The 19,503-nt window shown below is 38.8% G+C and overlaps 1 protein-coding gene across 4 annotated transcripts in view; it reads right to left on the bottom strand.

Annotated features, from left to right (window-relative positions):
* FSTL4 (follistatin like 4) overlaps positions 1 to 19,503 on the bottom strand; it is a 493,379-nt gene that overhangs the window by 311,113 nt on the left and 162,763 nt on the right. For all 4 annotated transcript variants that reach the window (XM_043490835.1, XM_038414976.2, XM_038414979.2 and 1 more), the window contains one exon: positions 15,790 to 16,038. In XM_043490835.1, the coding sequence (XP_043346770.1) occupies positions 15,790 to 16,038 (249 nt within the window). The remainder of the gene's footprint in view (positions 1 to 15,789; positions 16,039 to 19,503) is intronic.

The following is a 19,503-nucleotide window of genomic DNA, read 5'->3' as shown; positions in this document are numbered from 1 at the left end:
ACTATTACTAGGGTAGACACTTAAGGGAATTCTTGAAACTGTCTATTCCTTTAGAATAATCCAACCACAGTTTGCTTTCTCCAGCACTACCAGATGAATGCAAGAATGGGCTTTTTTTTGTCTTGTCTACCCAGTTAGAAATTGTATGCATTGTTGTTGTAGCCACGTCGGTTCCAGAATATTAGAGAAGCAAGGTGGGTGAGGTAATATCTTTTATTGGACAAACTTCTGTTGGTGAGAGAGACTTTCGAGCTTACACAGAGCTGTTCTTCAGTTCTGGGAAACATACTTAATGTCACAGCTAAATACAAAGTGGAACGGAATATAAGTAGTTAATATATATTTCAATACATTCAGTCCCCATCCTCTAAGGAAACCTACACACCACTTTCAAAAGATGAGGCTGGGAGCTTAAATTCATAACTTTGCTAGACACTAAAAATCACGGACTGAATAGAGACAGTGGATTTATGGATCTTTGCAACAATTTACGACTCACTAATACACACACACACATCACCCAGCTATCTCCCTTCCCTTTCCTCCCCTATGACTGGAGGGGTATTAACTGGCCACTTCACCTTGAATGGTCCCTTGAAATATGTGTTAACTACTTACACTAACCAATCTGTTTCACCTTGTATTTAGCTGTTTCCCAAATCTGAATAAGAGCTCAATGTCAGGGCTTGTCTACATTGGCACTTAACAGCACTGCAACTTTCTTACTCAGGGGTGTGAAAAAACACACCCCTGAGTGCTGCAAGTTTCAGTGCTGTAACATGCCAGTATAGACAGTGCACCAGTGCTGGGAGCTGCTCCCCCAGTGCTGGTAGCTATGCAGCTTGAGGAGGTGGTTTTTTAGAGCACTGGGGCAGCACTTTAACATTGCCAGTGAAGACATGCCCTAACCTGGAAAGCTTGTCTCTCACCAACAGAAGTTGGTCCAATAAAAGATATTACCTCACCCAACCTGTCTGGTTAGAAATTGGCATGCAAGACCTCAGTTTGCAGTCAGTTGTTGTTATTATCTGATGGTTGTTTGGTGGCTTATATTCAATGAGTGGCCTCAGTCCATTTCCCAAAGGCTGCAATACTTCAAAATCAGCACCCCACATCGGAAAAACATTACCATAATAGGATACTAATTGCACCCGTGACAAACTCTGCGGAAGAATAAGAGACTGATTGGATAGAAAGACTGCACTCTCTATGGCATTGAGGACACTCAGCACTTTCCAGGAAGTTCTCTGTATTTCCCAAGATCAGAATTTTTATGCACTGCTCTGTTTCCATTTTCTACTGTAAGGAGAAGCTAGAAGTTAATTTTTCCGTGTGTATTATGGCTAATATTAGCCAGGTACGAAAATGAAAGACTAGCACCCTGTCAGCTAACAAGTGCTCTAGCGAGCAGTACAAATGTTTTTATAGGAACACTAGCTGGTAAGTGTGAGCCACATCCTGGCACCTTTTCCCACATCCTTTCCTTTTAATTTCCCACCTATTTCCCCACACCTTTTGCTTTTATTTTCCCACCTCCCTCAGCTTTCATTTCATTTCTCATCTTAAGTGTTAATGCTAGGGATCAAAATAAGCTTCATTCTCCCCTCTCAGCTTAAGTGAAAGGAATGCATTTCAGATGTTCCAGTGCTGGTGTTTGAGTGGATGAGTTTATGCTACCCTAAAGAATAATTAACTGCACTATGTATCTCTACCCTAAATGATCACTGAGCTGCTGCTCCAGCTGCGGCCATCTCACACTTTCTCAATCTCCTACCATGTCATAAAAATTTAGAGTGAACTTTTCTTTTCAGATACAAATGGCTCTTTATAGCACTGTTGTGTGTTTCAGTAACTATATAAACAGCAATGACACCCTCTCTTATGTTCATACATACTAGTGAACTGCCAAACTAAGTTTAATGCCTAGTTTGCTCAGAAGCAAAGTTGACAGATTGCATATTTCATAAATTGTGGGCTTACATGACCCCAGTTCAACCAATCTGCTTTAAATTATAGGAGGGAACGGACTCAGAATGAAAAATCCTGTGGTTTTCCTCCTTTAACTATTGGCACTGGTGCAGGGACATCCCTTAATTATTTTGGCTGATGCACAATGTGATAACACTAGGACCAATTCTGCCAGGTATTATGCATATATTGCAGGGTGCTGTAAACTTCCACTCCTGTTTTCTTTATGGATATTATGGTCACAGACCCTCTAAAATCAGACTGACAAGGATTCACAGATAGATACTTAGATAAGATGAGATGAAACAGCTGAAATAGAAAGGAGTCCACGAGTTAGGTCCACAGACATGTATCAAGGATCCTGCTCATGAATGACTTACCCCCCATTTAAAAGCAAACTTTATGCAACTTCGCAGAACAGCTCACATAATTCACCCACTCCTGCACTCCCAAAACACCACTGCCTTTTGTTGGAGTTTTAAAAGCACAAGGATGGGGACCATTTACCCAAAATCACTTTTTTTCCCCCACCGTTTCATCCGTGGTACATTTTTTTTTATTTTCCATTACGGCTTTACTGACCATATCTGAAATCTGTCATCACACACAAGATTAGTCTGTGGCTGGCTGCATGCCAGTACACTGCAATGTACATTTGGATTTCTTAGTGATGAACAGCATACAGACACCACACCTCTAGCTGGTTCCACTGAAGAGACATTTTTACAATTAGCTTGAATAGTTTAACATCCAGGGGTGTCTATTAACATAATTCTCTATTGAAGAGATAGAGATATCCTATCAGCTTGTAAATTATATCAAATATTTGCTTCATTAACAATTATCCTTTTAGGAGGAGGGGGAGGGAGGAAAGAGGTTCACTTGGAGTCTTCATTAGCTGTTTGTTAGTCTGTAAGGTACCACAAGTACTCCTTTTGTTTTTCCAATGTAATTGCATACTTTTCCTTCTTTTATCCTCTATCCGCCTATACTGTATCTGATGAAGTCCTTTGATTCCAGTCCCTTTTACACCAGTGAGGTTGCCATTATAGGATGTAATGTTCCCAGACAAAGGTTTCAGTAGTGATAATGTGCATTAGACTCTAATCAGATGCTTTTGTTCTTTTATGATTCATCTTTGTTAGTCTAATTGGCATATGTTGTTACTCTCTGTGGGGACTTCATCTGTGTTGTTTCTTTTGATTTTCTTCCCTAGGTTCATATTTTCTATTCTATTGGGGATTGTTACTACTTTTAACTTTAAACATGCAGGGCCTGGTTCTTACACAAGTCAAGTAATATCTTACTATGTAAACAGTCCTACTGATTTACGTGATAAGGGCCTGCCTGACATGAATAAGAGTGGAAGAATTGAGGAAGTATTTATTATTTAAATACTGAGAATGTTACAGAAGTCAAATAATTATGTTGCTTACAGAAAAAAATTGGCAAGAGAAATTTGAGTTTCCATTTTTTTTTTTTTTTTTTTTTGCAATGGAGACAACTTGTCCTCCCTGTGAACTCATAAAATGACAGGTTTCAGAGTAGCTGAAACTGCATGCATCCAATGAAGTGAGCTGTAGCTCACGAAAGCTTATGCTCAAATAAATTTGTTAGTCTCTAAGGTGCCACAAGTCCTCCTTTTCTTTTTGATAAAATGATGTGCACTGGGGGTTTAGTCAAGGACTTTTAAAAACTGAAAACCATCTGTTTGAGTTTCTGTATAAAGTGGGGATGTGTGGGATTAATGGATATAAAAACACAAATACGGAAAAGAAAATTCATGAAAATAACTGTAATTAAATAAAAATATATAAAGAACAAAAATATTGGTACTTTGATATGAAAGAACAAGTCTAGAATCCTAACATAGCCTTTCCAATAAGAGATGGTGGGGAAGGGGAGAGAGAGGGACAAGTATTCTGGATCCAAAGGAAGGGACCCAAAGTGTTTCTTTGGTTTCTCTACTGAAAAGGGAAATATTTTCTTTGTACAAGATGAAATCCTAACACCCTTGATGTCAATGGGTGTTTTGCCACTGACTTCAATGCAGCCGGGATTTTATTCAGAACACTTTAAAGCTATATTACACACCCTTGACGGCAGCGTGTAGTATACATGTAACTACACACAGCCGTGAAAAGCAGGCAGTGTCCATGCTGCAGTGTCTAGTGACATATGTCAGTGAAAGGGGAGAGGAGGCAGTGGGAAATGGCTGACACCCGCACTCCATGCCAGAGTCTTTCCTTGCAGCGGGAAAGGGTTCCAGCAGCAGGGAGGTGGCAGGACACGACTCCACTAAAAAAAGCCATTTAGACAGGAAGGGAAGGCTTCGGAAAGTAGAGCGCATGTAGGGCATGCAATCGCATACATACCCATGCCCTTCAGATTTGGCTGTACTCTACTCACCTGAGCTGCGTCTCACCACGCACACTGCTATTTATGCCTGTGCTAGGGTAGCTATGTGCTCTACATGCTGCTGTAGGATGAATAAAGCCTTCACAGAGGAAGCCAGACAGCTGGATTTACAGTAAATAATCTTCTTCATCAACACCTCGAAAAGGTCTATTAACTAATTCTAGTATTGAATACAGAGGGGAAATATCCTCAGCTGAAGCTACACCAAGTCAGAATATGGTCCAAGAAGGATTTCTATTTCTTGGGAACCAAGCTCTTGATCACCTCTTAGGACAGCGGTTCTCACAACAAATTTTTGGGTGGCCTCAAAGTGCAGCTACCAACTCTTGGTGGTGGCCACGCTGACAAATTTTTCCTAAAATATTTAATTAACTTTAGGAAAAACAAATAAATAGGCACATATACATGTCCAAATCATTCTAATTTATTGAATCTTTTTGCAGACTCAATAATAAAAATAATGTAGTTGTCTCTATTGTTTATTGAACCTACACAGAATAGAAACACAAATAAGATGCTCTGCGGGTTCTTGTCTTTTTTGTTGATGTTTCTTTTGCTTTTTTGGTTGCTTTTTTTAAAAGACTTTTTAGCTAGTAAGTCTGCTGCTGTGAAAAGTGATATTAACAAACATACAAATATCACTTTTCACATCAGCAGACTTACTCAGTCCTGGCAAGCCCACGGATAAATTAAGCCTTGGATGGGGAGGTTGATATTGAGGAAGTGGGGGTAACAGGACAGGCTGGTGGAGGCAGTGTGGAGGTCAGGGGCGATGGGGGTGTGAGCCCCACAGCTGGGGGTTGGAGCCCGGTGGCCAGAGCCTGATGCTCACCACCCCAGGGCTGGAGCCAACCCTACCATCCCCAAGAAGGTGGGGAACTCACTAGCTACCTGCTTCTCCAGCATTTGTGTCTCCAGAGGGGGGCAATATCCAAACCCTGTGATTGCTGTGTGGGAGGGACCACTGCTTTGCCATCACTGCCCAGGAGGCTGTGGCCACAAGAAAAGCCACTGGTGGCCGCATTTGAGAAACACTGCCTTAGGAGCTTCTAGTATGCACCCTGAATAGCTAGAGAGTCAATCCCAAAAAGATGAAGTCAGGAGAGGGTTCCAATTGAAGGGTTGGGGAGCAGAAGCTATTTAGCTTTGTTGGTATTTAAATGAGAAAGCAGAAGAGAGAAGCAGCTGTACATTGTACAACCGTGGATGTCTTTAATGTAGTTTATACAATTAATAAATATATATATATATCAACTCTGTCGATAGCAAATAAATATTTTAAATGTAATTTTACTATACTAAAATATAGAAATACTACTATTTATTGTAGCTATCTAGTTTTACAGTCCTAGAAATCCCTTAGATAGATGTCCTGGATACTGATAAGATCATTATTAATGAGGCGATCCTGCATTGTGAAGATCCGAGCCTCTTTCTAAATGGGATTAATCGCATGCTTGCCACCAATTTTCAATATGCTTTAGTTCCACTGGAGGCATCTGAACAAGTAATATTGTAAATTTAAAGTGGCAGATACTAACTGTCAGCAGGACAGCTGCCATTGGATATCACACACACTGATTTTTCCATCTGGACAGCTACATAGTGTGAAACCAAATAGATTTCCTGGAAGTTTGTAAACTCTTAAACAGAGCTAGTTCATAAGTATTAAATTAAACCAAATATATGAACATCCTCTCAGAAATGTTTCAGAATGCTGAAGCCCCAAAACAAGCTGCTTCTAAGAGTGCAAGGTACAGAAGCCAGCAAATAAGGTCCAGTAGTAAAAATAACACCAGTTGGGGCTGAATCAGTCTTATACAAGGCCAGTCGAAAGACACATTTGTGTGATTCGTTATCTGCCTGTGTGTGCTTTTTACTCAGAGGCTTTGTAGCTTACCTGCACTCAAACACTAAGATTTCTGTCAGCCTACAAAGATTATCTTGAGCTATTCATAATTAGAAAGAAACCTTCATAGTATTGCAGAATGGAGAGAGATCAAGGTCAGAGAGGTTGCAGATGGAAAAGTCCTATTAATCTATCCAATCCACACTCTCTCCCAATAAAGAATTGTTCATGGTAGAACAATATATTTTCTAGAAATGGGTCCAGTCCCATTTTAACCCTGAAACTACTGTAATCAACATCCTTGATTAAATATATTCTTCCAAAGCACTGAGGCATTCTTATGTGAAGGCACTAAATCCATTTCCTTTCACCTGACCAGAGTCCCAGGAAAAGAGCACATATTGGTAAGTAGTCTGTATCATCATTTTGAAAATAGGGAACCCAGAAGCAACTATCTTCTATGCCCACTGAAGAGACTATATGGAATTCCACACTGATTTTGTGCTAAATTCTGACCTTAGGCTCATGCATATGCTTCTCACTGATTTCATCTAAGCGCAAAATTTGGCAAAAGTTATACAAGGATGCAAATTGCTGCCAGGCCTTTGCTGCAAAATAAAATTAAATATTAATGTAAAGGCACAAAATCTATTTAGCTTATTGAAAAAATATTACCAACATTTTTGGGGGGAGTGGGAGGAGGAGAGAGAGAGAAAACAGGACTGGAATAATAATATTAGAGTTTGTTCATGAGCCCATACATCTCCAATTTTCCAGTTAAAATTGCTGTCAGATAAAATAAAATTAGAGATGTGGTATAGACTGGACGGAATCAAAATATTGATAAGGAAATCAGCATAGTACAATGCGTTTGTAATGGAACGGTCAAGAATTTGTCAAGCTAGTGGCATTGAATGCATACAGTAGTACAAATTAAATCCGACAAGCTGTAGTGTAAAGTCACTGCAAATCCCAGCAAGAAAAGCTGAGCTTTGTATAAAATGCAGTATAATAGGATGAAGAGGGTATGTCAGAATCTGACAAAAGTATATGCGAAGAATGAAGCAGGGAAAGTCAATGCAGCTCTTCATTCTGTAACATAGATTTGACTGACAGGGGAGCATTTCAAGTCTGCTGATTTTGCAAAAAATAAATTAAAAAACCATGAAAAGGCAACAACATACAGTAAATCTAAATGGAAGAAAAATCTTCTAATGTGGGTACATTGCAAGGAAAGTAAATTGTTACCAAGTGTTTGAAGAAACTCATAAATTAGGGGAGAAAATGGAAAGGAATTTCAGCAAGAGGAATAGTGTATGCACAGTATTTGACACACAAAAATAGTGAGAGATAAACGAGTGAAGAGACTAAGTGGGTGTAAAGAAAAAGAAGAAAAGAAAAATGAATGGAAGTGGAAATAAAAGAACTTCTGCTGTGGGAAAACAAATTAAGGATGGCAAATCTCTGTGCTAAAGACAATATTTTGCTATGTTGCCAAAGTGTGTCTGTGCATCTACTTAAATAGAAAAGTCATAGACCAAAAGTGCATTTCAAATAAGTGGAACAGCTGTGATTGTGTTTGTGGATATTTTTTATTGTCCATAATTAATATTTTTTCTAAAAGGCAAAGGAATTTCATCCTTGTATATTTTGTTGCCCAATTACAATCACTAAGCACTTAGTGCCACAGTTTCAGGGCAACTGCGCCTGCATTACCCTTCTATGGTTCACCAAGGATACCTGCCTTAGACTTCTGGCTTTCAGTCATCACCTTTCTTGGGCAGAGACCCATGTTTCACTCACTCCTGACCAGGGATTTTAAGGCTGTGTAGCTCACTCCCTTACAGCGTGATATCCTCAGCAAGCCAGATTGCCTAAAAAGCCAGGGCCTGCACTTTGCTTTCTCTCCAAGGGCTATGAACAGCGTATTGCCAACAGTTATAAGTGATCACACAGCTCCTTCTAAGCAAGCACATTTATTCTATTTGTACAACTGTACTATTAGTCAGAAAAGCATCAGAGTCCCACTGGCCCCATGGAGATCAGGAAGATGAATTGTCATCCAAAGTCTGTGTTCAGATGAAGTTTTGTGGGGATCCAATTTCCTGAACCTCTTCTCCAGTTCTCCCTTAGCCTGTGCCTAGTTTCCACCTTATTCTTCCAGTATTTCCCTAGAACTCACCTTTGAGCATCCCAGGTTCTCATGTAGATGTCTGTCCAGCTGGATCATCTCTTGGGCATCAAATTGCTGATCAATTCCAATTTTGCAAACAACATACTCCACGATGCCTTTACGGTAAGGTCTTACAAAAACAAAATTTTGTTGTATCCTGAACATTTTTACTGATACAAATTAGTGGTTGTCCACACTCTCCACTCATTCAGCAAGTCTGTTTGCCAATCAACCAGATTGCTTTCAGACAATTTGGTCCACCTGCAGTGGACTGAAACAACTTTAGTACTAATCTAACTGCCATCTGCTGGTGCTAGTAAATGTTGTGATACTGGGACTAAGGAGCCAATACTGGGAAAAAGGGGAATAAAATATGAGTTCACCAGGATGAATCTTAAATCATCTTCCATGGATTTCCTGACATGAATGCCTCCAGGGATGATTAATTTTTCTTCATGAAGGCTTAGTGGAAAGCCATCAAACCCTTATTCCCTGGGGGTTTACCCCCTGAGGTGGGGTATCTTTTTTTTTTTGGTGAAAAAGTAAAAGCACAAGTCTAAGGTATGAGAGCAATCTCTGCCTAGGAAACTAACAGCTTTGCATAAGAAATAAAATGACCCAGATCAGAAGGACACAGGCTGTCACAGAGACTGGTAGTAAGAAAAAATGCTCGGATGAAGGCGGAGTTAGCTTAGAAATTTAAATATCCTTTATTTTCCCATTGTCCAGATTCCATTCCAGTTTCGCATTCATCCTCTTAGTAACTATAATAGTACAGAATAAAATGCCAGTGGGGTACCGTGAATCAATCAACCTGTCCTTATACACTGCTATCCCCAAAAGCAGCACAACTGAGCACTTAACAGATCAAGAACAGAGACAAATTTTTAAAAAAATCAAAATAAACAAAAATGAAGAAACCAACATCTTAGACACTATCTTTGAGTAAGTGTAGACCTTGCTCAGACAGTGAAATGTGGTTGATCTGTAGTTATGTGTAAAGGCCATCAAGTCTGACATTTAGATAATTGGGTAAACTGGCAGACCATAAGGATTCAATCTATAGTGTTATTCAGATACTGCTACTTGGGGATTTTAATCTTAATTGAAGAAGCCAAGAGGGAAATGCACCTTGAGGAAGTCCTCTGTCAACATAATCTTACTCAAATAATTAAAGTATCTACTTATGTTGATTATAGAAAACAAATAGAGAGCCCTTGCAGACTGACTGAGATAAACCTCATATCTAGTTCAAACAGACCATTTTGCACTTTCAGGCTCTGTTCTCCAGCCACTGAGACGGAACAGTGCAAACAGCTAAATTTATTATTCCAGTATATACGTTTATCAGCCTAACAGTTTATTAGTATTAATAATATTGTGATCATAGAACAGCGCAATCTACATCAGGGCTGAAGGACCAATCAATCAAAGTGATCAAGCTGAATATTATTGTGCTAGGTGCTGTGGAAACATACATTAAGAGACAATCCATGCTCCAAAAATCTTACAGTCCAAACAGATAAGACAGATAAAGGGTGGATTAATGGAAGCATTATTATTCTTGGTCTACAGATAGAAAACCAAAGCACAGAGAGATTAGGGATGTAACTGCATTGCAATCAGAGGTGTGACTACGGCACATATAGACATTCTCAAGCTAGCTGTGATCTAGCTAGTTCAAGGGAAGCCACAGCAGAATGGGCAGCAGCACAAACTAAATAGACCCACCCAGGACCCTGAGTATATATGTACTCGAATGGCTAGCCCATGATGCTGCAGCTTCCCTACTATTAGGTACGTCTACACAGCAATCACTGGTTTGATTGCTTCTTGTGTAGACATACTGAAACTAATTTTAATCTAGTTAGCCCAGCAGTGAAGTCATGGGAGCATGCCACACCTTCACTTACTATTGGTACAAAGCTAGCCTGGGTAAGTCAACAACATGCTGCAGTCACATCTCCGATTGCTGTGTAGGGATACCCTTGCCAGGGTTACATGGGAATAGAACCCAGGACTTCTGCATCTCAGTCCAGTGTTTTAACTATAAGAAGAAAAGGAGTACTTGTGGAACCTTAGAGACTAACAAATTCAGCAAATAGAAGTTGTGAGAAAAAACTTTCACACCTGGGCAAAAAACAAGACAAGCAAAAAAAAATAGATTTTACAGATATTGGGAAATAAAGTTCTCCAGTCAAAACGTATAAAGAGCCATGTGTCTTACCATGTGTCTATTAGAGGAAGCATACTCTTATAGTTAACAGGTTTCAGAGTAGCAACCGTGTTAGTCTTTATCCGCGAAAAGGAGTATTTGTGGCACCTTAGAGACTAACAAATTTATTTGAGCATAAGCTTTCGTGAGGTACAGCTCACTTCATCGGATGCATTCAGTGGAAAATACAGTGGGGCATGTTCTCTGTGTATATAAATCTCCCCATTGTATTTTCCACTGAATGCATCTGATGAAGTGAGCTGTAGCTCATGAAAGCTTATGCTCAAATAAATTTGTTAGTCTCTGAGGTGCCACAAGTACTCCTTTTATTTTTGCGGATACAGACTAACACGGCTGCTACTCTGATATCTGTTAACTATAAGAGTATGCTTCCTCTAATAGACACATGGTAAGTGGCTCTTTATACGTTTTGACTGGAGAATTTTATTTCCCAATATCTGTAAAATCTCTTTTTTTTTTGCTTGTCTTGTTTTTTGCCCGGGTGTGAAAGTTTTTTCACACAACTTCTATTTGCTGAAGAGTGACTCTAAACAGTGCTCCATTGCTGAAATGTTTAAGGGTTTCTTGAAACCAAACCACAAAACTACTTCTTTCTGACATAATTTCATGGTTTATTCAGAAGACTATTCAAGCATGACACTGTATCATTAGATATAACGCAGCCATTGCAAGGACACTGATTACTGAAATAAGAACTCATTTTCTTTAACAGTATATAAAATTAAGAATGACTAAAAAACTGGTTCAAAAATATCATTTTAAAAAGGGCAGACTATATGCAAGTATGAAAAAAAAAATTCCAACAACTTTCTAATGAGGAGGGAGAAGTATAAGGCCTAATTTTCAAAACTGCAATGAGCACTTGCAGCTGCATTGGTTTCAATTGAATTTGTCAGGGTTTAGCACTTTGGGAAATAGATCACGAGCTCACTTGTTGAACCTGCTCTTTTTTAGAAAGTTAAAAGACACTATGATACTGTGTTTTCCAAACTGAGTATCTCTTATCTTGTAACTGGCTATGCTGTATGTGGAACTAGAACACAGGGAACGGATATTCATCTCAAGGACAAAGTATGTAACTTGTTAATTACTTTGCCTCTCACTAATACGTTATTGAGGGAAAATGCCATAGATCAATTAATTCCAGTACAATATTTAATTAAATAAGGATCAGCATAAACTCCAGGAGTAGAAACATTCGATTACTCTTCTAGGGCAAAATGAGATATCAGCTTGTTGCTGTTGCCCTGTTTCCAGTATTTCCAAAAAGACACATCAATAAAAATGAAGCTTTCATAAATTAATTTGTATGTGCAAAGTAGTTTGTTAATGGTTTATTTTCTGCAAATGAAACAGAATCAACAATATTTATAGAAACAGACCTAGGCAGATTCAAAAAGTTTATAAAACAAACTAATTCCACTGACCCACCTATATTTTATTCTTTTATATCTGCCTTTACACTCTCCCTTTTCACTGGGTCCCTTTTAAGACAAGATACATTGATTTTGAGGCTAATTAGCTTCTAATGACAATGCATCACACTTGAAAGATGGAAACAGCAACCATTTCTCCCTCATTAAAGATGGAAGGATAGCCCAGTGATTAGAGCAGGGTACAATTCCCTGCTCTGCCACAGAATTCCTACATGGCCTCAGCAAGTCACTTCGTCTCTCTGTGTCCCAGTTTCCCTTCTCTAAAACAGGAGTAATAGCACTTCCCTAACTCACAGAGGGGTTGTGAGGACAAAGACATTAAAGATTATGAGGCATTCAGATACTATGGTAAAGAGGGTCATAGAAGTACCAAAAATAGACATATTTCTGCCATTGAATCCAACTTTTTTTAAAAAAATACCCTTTATTATTATCATGTACAAACACTTATGACTAAACAAGGGGTGATGAATAGCTCTGCAGACATTTAAATACTTCTGAATATCATGTGTCCAATGATGTAAAGATAAAGGAATTATTCTCATACTTGACCACCTAATTACCACAGGGAAATCTGGAACACCCCACTCTTCTTTCTTCTGGTACCCAGAACTACATTTGATAAATGTAATTTTCAGCTACACTTTATATTCAGTAGTGTGTGCTCTATACGGCATGTCACATTGGATTGGAAATAATCTGTGATTGCTCCCGGTACATTGCGTTATATCACATGGCTTCTGCTAGTGCAACCTCACTTGATTTGTGACCTTGCGGCACACTACCTAAGAAAATATGCTTTAAAAATCATGGAGCACAGCTCCCTTCAAGATCTGACCCATTGATAATAATGGAAATATGTTTGGAAGGAATTGGCTGTAATTATGAATAAGCTAGTTGAGTATTTATATTTCCTATTTGTGACCAGACTCTTATTTAACATCTTTATAACTTAATTATGGTAGTGTTTAAAGGCTGACCAGGGCCAGAACTTATTGTGAGAGCTGTTGTAGAAATAGGGAATAAAAGAGAGCCGACAGACAGTTTATCGTCCAATCTTTGATCCTACAAATGAATTTGTGTGGGGGTATCCTTTGTGCCTGTGGGGCTCCACATGGACATAATGGGTCCAACAATGCAGAACTGATTGCAGGATGGGGGTCTAATGTATGAAACAGAAATACCCATATTGTTCAGTTATCTGTATCTACAGTATGAGTTATTACAGAGCAGCTAAATCTTTACTTTAAACCCATTCTAATCCTTATGATAATCATGCTGCAATGACCAATATAATAATCTCCCTAAATTTCAGGCATATCAGATAGAAGGTAACAGAGGAATTAACAAAAGAAGAGAACTTGGTAAAGACTAGTTGTAGAAAGGGTTTTCTAATGCCATCTGATCTTCATTATATTTAAGCAGCAGTGTAAGTTATACATCTAAACCTCTCCCTCTTTTCTCAGATTAGTTGCTGACACCAACTCTAATTCTTTGCTGGTGTAAACTGTTATAGATCCACTGACGTGAATGGAGTTGCACCAATTTGCACAAGCAGATAATTTGGTCCACTTAATTTTCTTTCTCTTTTTACAAGGAATGCTGTTTGGATGGCTCATGATGATATTGGGGTGGTTAGATGAAACTCCTGATATGGAAGGCAACTTCTAAAAGGGACGTTTATAGTTGCGCTCTGACAACAGTTTCCCAGTTGGTAGGTAGCTATCTTCCTACATGCTGGTTCTCACAATGTTTCTGTCTTGAAAATTTCACAGGTTAATGAGTGGAGAAGTACAGTTTCCAAAAGAGAGATTGTATGGCAAATTTAAATAAATACAGAAGAGACTACACTATTAAAATTATTTTAGAGCAATGCAATTGAAATTGATTTCTCTCAATTCAATTTCCCCCCATTTTTATGCTATCCCATAATTGTTAATGAGAGTTATACATCCCATGCATTCCAGGTAGACCTGAAATTGAGAGTTAGTATAGGTACTCATTATGAACGGTCCCTCTTATAAATCGAAAGGAACACCTTTCAAGTCAATGGAGTCATGCTGGTATAAAACTAGCGTGAAATAGAATCAGGTCCTTAGTCCACATACATTGCTTTTGAACTGGTCCAAATGAATTCAGAGGTTAACTTGTATTAGACATACAACAAAATTTTCAGAAGTGGCCACTTGTTCCAAGTGTCTCAACTTCTGGATGCCCAACTTGAGACACACTGGTCCTGATTTTCAGAAGTCCCAGATACCCGCAGCTTGATGTAACAGACCATTTGAAAAACATTTGCAGTAGTTATCCTGCAGAAACTGTAGTCTCTAAGGTGCCACAAGTACTCCTTTTCTTTTTGCGAATACAGACTAACACGGCTGCTACTCTGAAACCTGTTTCTTCACAGTAATTATCTAGAGGTAGGTTCTCTGATCTCCGTCAATTAACCAGTTTCCAAAAACTTCAATGATATCTAAAGAACGCCAATGAACTGGCTGAGCGTAAAGAAAAGAAAAACACTTTTTTCAGGATCACCGCATGTATTCCCTGCTGCATTCATGATTTGCTCAATACCAAGGTCACTTCTGATTGAACTTGGAAGAAACGAAAAACAGAAATCACAGAAACGATGAAGGACAATCCTAAATGGGGGAGAGGGGTTGTCTCTGGAGGAGAGTTCCATTTGTGTTAACTTTAGCTCTTGCCACTAATTCTGGTAGAATCCAGATTTTAATTGCTTAAGTGAATTGTTCACGTCCTGCATTTTGGCTATGTCTGATTTTTCTGCAGGGGACATGCATTTATTCAGCAATACAGCTGTTCCAAGACTGGTATCACTGCTTCTGCCACTGTCAGAACAGACAACATTTGTGAATAGTGGTGTGTGCATTATAACTTCTAGGGTCACTCTGTCTGTGGGAGCATCTCACTCCAGGATGCCTTAGCCTTAGGACATACTTCACTTTTTATTGGGCAGATGTATTTATGAGTTAAATTGACCAGCTAATTATTCCTCTCATCTTGTTCAGCCTTGGTCATGACAGTTTTAGCCTATTATTTCTCATATATACACTCACTATTTCCCCCATCCCTCTCATCTCATCCCACTATTTCTTCTTTTCACTGCTGGCACAACAGCAGAGATCCAAATGGCATGGGAGATAATTAATTGGATGTATAGCCAAATACCACCAATACAATTCTTTCTTGATTGTTGCTGAAACATCCCTGGCACATCCACAAATCCTCTAATTCTCACCTACTGTGGAATCCATTGCCAAAACCCCAATAATGCAGGACACTGTAAGTTTCCCCATTCAGTTATATGAGAAAATTATGATTTTCTGTTCCCCTCACAGAGCACTTACGATTTCCACTTCAACCCTTATGTAACAAAGTGTACTATTGCTAATGTGTTTGTCCCGTTCAAAGCCTTACAAAACAAATTCCATAGTAAAGTGTTATTACATTGGAAATTGTTAAGTACCTACTGACCACAATGCATACAATGTATACAATGATGTTCATTATTTACCAGTTACCAGTCTGATTTCATTCTGGGTAACAATGCTCATGGATTTAATAGCTTCATAAAGTGTCGTGCTGGAATAAATCACCCTTCAAAAATGTATCTCTTAGAAATAACATGTAGCACAGTCATTTATCACAACTGAGGTAAGATGGACACATATAATAAATGATATCCTACCTTTGAAGAAACAGTCCTTGCTGTGGATAATGTAGATTTTCTTCCTCTGCAAGCATGAGGTTCGGTGGAGTTCACAGTGATTTTCATAAAATTTGCCATCAGATCCACATACTGGCATATAACTGGGCTTGCAGTCTTCTAGGCATTTGCATTCAGGCTGATTAGTCTCCTTGTTCACAACACACTTACTTCCCCGGCCACAGTATTTTTTTTCGCATGATGCATGTAGGCCATCTTGCCCATAAAGCACTGAAAAAGTAGAAAGTTTAAACATTTACTATATTTCCTTAACAGAATTGAATTGTTCTTTTGTTTTAGCATGTACATTCCAAGCTTATAGGATATAAGGATTCCAAGGATACATGGGCATCCTATGGACAATATTGCAACTGTGATACAGAGAGTATCTTCATACATAGGCTAGCAGTTCTACAGCCCCCATTCAGCAATGCATTAAAGTGTGTGCTTAAGTGGTTTGCTGAATAGTGATTGGTATAAGAATGTGCTTAAAGATAATCATGTGCTTTGCTGAACCATGGCCTTCAGTGACTAAAACCTATACTATGTTCATTCTGCAGTTCTGATGTGGTATTTTAAGACTTTGTTGGGATTATATTCTTCCTTCCCAACTTAAACATTGAAAAATCAATGTCTATTGGCCTGTATAAGCATCGATGACCAAGCTAGATGCGGATCTTTTTTTTCTGGTAAAACTAAAGGTTATTGAATTCAGAGAAGTCTACTCAGGGGTCACTCACTTGGTCCTCTCATCTGACACTGGCAGAACCCACAGTGGCTATCAGTGATGCAATTAAGACTCTGAGAACTTGTGAAAATTAAAAAAAGAAAGAAAAAAAATGTGTAGGACCGATCCATAGCAGGGAATCAAAGATTAATCATTTTTGTGTAGGGTGGAATTAATCATATTAATGTGCAAGCTTAACTTTGTGGTAGATGCTTTGGTTCACATTGGCTATACCGTATATTAGGGATGGTTAGTTCTTTAACTTCATTCTAGTATTTTGCATTATTTAGTTATATGCAGGATAGATATCTATTTAATACATTTATAAGCGGTCTGCCGATAGGTATCTATAAATAACTCACTCTACAAAAGCAAAACATCAGATATTTATTAACTATTAGTTAATCTATTGCTTTTATTTCATTTTTATATCATAATAAACAAATCACTCAGATACTCTAACCATGCAAACCTCCATTTAGCACCTCATGTACTATGTGCCAGACACACTGGTATCCTTACCTAGGTTGGCTATCAGCTTCCTACAGGGTGACATTTTCAAAAGTGCTCAATGTTGACCTAACTCTGCTCCCAGTGAAGTCAATGATAAAATTCCCATTGACTTCAATGGAAGCAAAGTTAGGCCAATGCTGAGAGCTTCTGAAATCTCTCTCCTGTAAGGAGTCTCATTAGAGTCAATGGAATTACTAATGGAGTTAATTGCTTCCCAATATGAGTGAGGCCATCAGCACCGGGCCCTATGTAGATATAACAATAAATAATGTCTAGTTTCTTTTAGGTATTAGCACAATATGATGAACTGAACATTACTTGTATTTTCTATTTTTTATATTATTATTAGCCTAGGGAATTTAATTCTAGGCTGTAATAGCACTACACCTAAAATTTCTGCACTGAAGGGCTTACAACAGACCTATTATTACATAATTTATAGAGGACAGGACATTTTGAAATAAGCCACTGTACAAAGAGTAATAACTTGCATTACACTCCATTATGAGTTTTGGAAAATTAGAAGATTACTGTGCTGCATTAATTGTAATAAGCATAACATTGAGAATTACAAAAGGATGTTGCAGAATGAATAATTAAAACATGAAGGTAGTTTGGTAACCAACGTTTTACTGCAAGCTTTAATTAATCTCTCTTGTTGCCCATTTATGATTTCCCAATGCTACATGCCGATAGAAAATGCAACAGTGTTAAAAAGCAAGACTTCTGGATCCATTGCAAACACCAAAGGGTTAAAAATAGTTTTACAAAATGCAAGTCAATGTTGCCACATGTAACAAAACCCATTTTTGCTTGCTCCTTGTTATGTTTTTGTTTTTATCCCTGTAAATTCGAAAGGAAAAGAATCTGTTATTGGAGGATTAACTATTTGACTCAATAACTCATTAAAATTCCTACACCTTGGCAGGCTAAGAAATATTGACTTTTTCCTGACCCATAATAAACTAGAAGTCAAAAGTGTCTCTGAGCAGTTTAAAAAGTACAGTCCCTCAGAGGGAGATATGAATATCCTTTATTCACTTCACTAATTGTTCGGCATGTCTCTTCAAACTATCCATAGCAATACAAATATTGTGACATCTACATGACCTACTGTCAAGGTCATCTGTAATTACAGTATCTATTTCAATAATTTCTATCCCACCATCAACCTCCGCCTGGACCAGTCCGCACAAGAGATCCATTTCCTGGACACTACAGTGCTAATACGCGATGGTCACATAAACACCACCCTATATCGGAAACCTACTGACCGCTATTCCTACCTACATGCCTCTAGCTTTCATCCAGATCATACCACACGATCCATTGTCTACAGCCAAGCTCTACGATATAACCGCATTTGCTCCAACCCCTCAGACAGAGACAAACACCTACAAGATCTCTATCATGCATTCCTACAACTGCAATACCCACCTGCTGAAGTGAAGAAACAGATTGACAGAGCCAGAAGAGTACCCAGAATTCACCTACTACAGGACAGACCCAACAAAGAAAATAACAGAACACCACTAGCCATCATCTTCAGCCCCCAACTAAAACCTCTCCAATGCATCATCAAGGATCTACAACCTATCCTGAAGGACAACCCATCACTCTCACAAATCTTGGGAGACAGGCCAGTCCTTGCTTACAGACAGCCCCCCAACCTGAAGCAAATACTCACCAGCAACCACACACCACACAACAGAACCACTAACCCAGGAACCTATCCTTGCAACAAAGTTCGTTGCCAACTCTGTCCACATATCTAATCAGGGGACACCATCATAGGGCCTAATCACATCAGCCACACTATCAGAGGCTCGTTCACCTGCGCATCTACTAATGTGATATATGCCATCACGTGCCAGCAATGCCCCTCTGTCATGTACATTGGTCAAACTGGACAGTCTCTACGTAAAAGAATAAATGGACACAAATCAGACGTCAAGAATTATAACATTCAAAAACCAGTTGGAGAACACTTCCATCTCTCCGGTCACTCGATTACAGACCTGAGGGTGGCTATCCTTCAACAAAAAACTTCAAAAACAGACTCCAATGAGAGACTCCTGAATTGGAATTAATTTGGAAACTGGATACAATTAACTTAGGCTTGAATAGAGACTGGGAATGGATGAGTCATTACACAAAGTAAAACTATTTCCCCATGTTATTTCTCCCTCCCCCCCCCAACTGTTCCTCAGATGTTCTTGTTAACTGCTGGAAATAGCCTACCTTGCTGGTCACCATGAAAGGTTTTCCTCCTTTCCCCCCCTGCTGCTGGTGATGGCTCATCTTAAGTGATCACTCTCCTTACAGTGTGTATGATAAAACCCATTGTTTCATGTTCTCTGTGTGTGTATATAAATCCCCCCACTGTATTTTCTACCAAATGCATCCGATGAAGTGAGCTGTAGCTCACGAAAGCTTATGCTCAAATAAATTTGTTA

This window comes from Dermochelys coriacea, chromosome 8 (genome assembly GCF_009764565.3).
Source record: "Dermochelys coriacea isolate rDerCor1 chromosome 8, rDerCor1.pri.v4, whole genome shotgun sequence".
NCBI classification, from domain to species: domain Eukaryota; kingdom Metazoa; phylum Chordata; order Testudines; family Dermochelyidae; genus Dermochelys; species Dermochelys coriacea.
The sequence above is the reverse complement of the archived record's forward strand: the minus strand, read 5'-3'. Positions and strand labels throughout refer to the sequence as shown.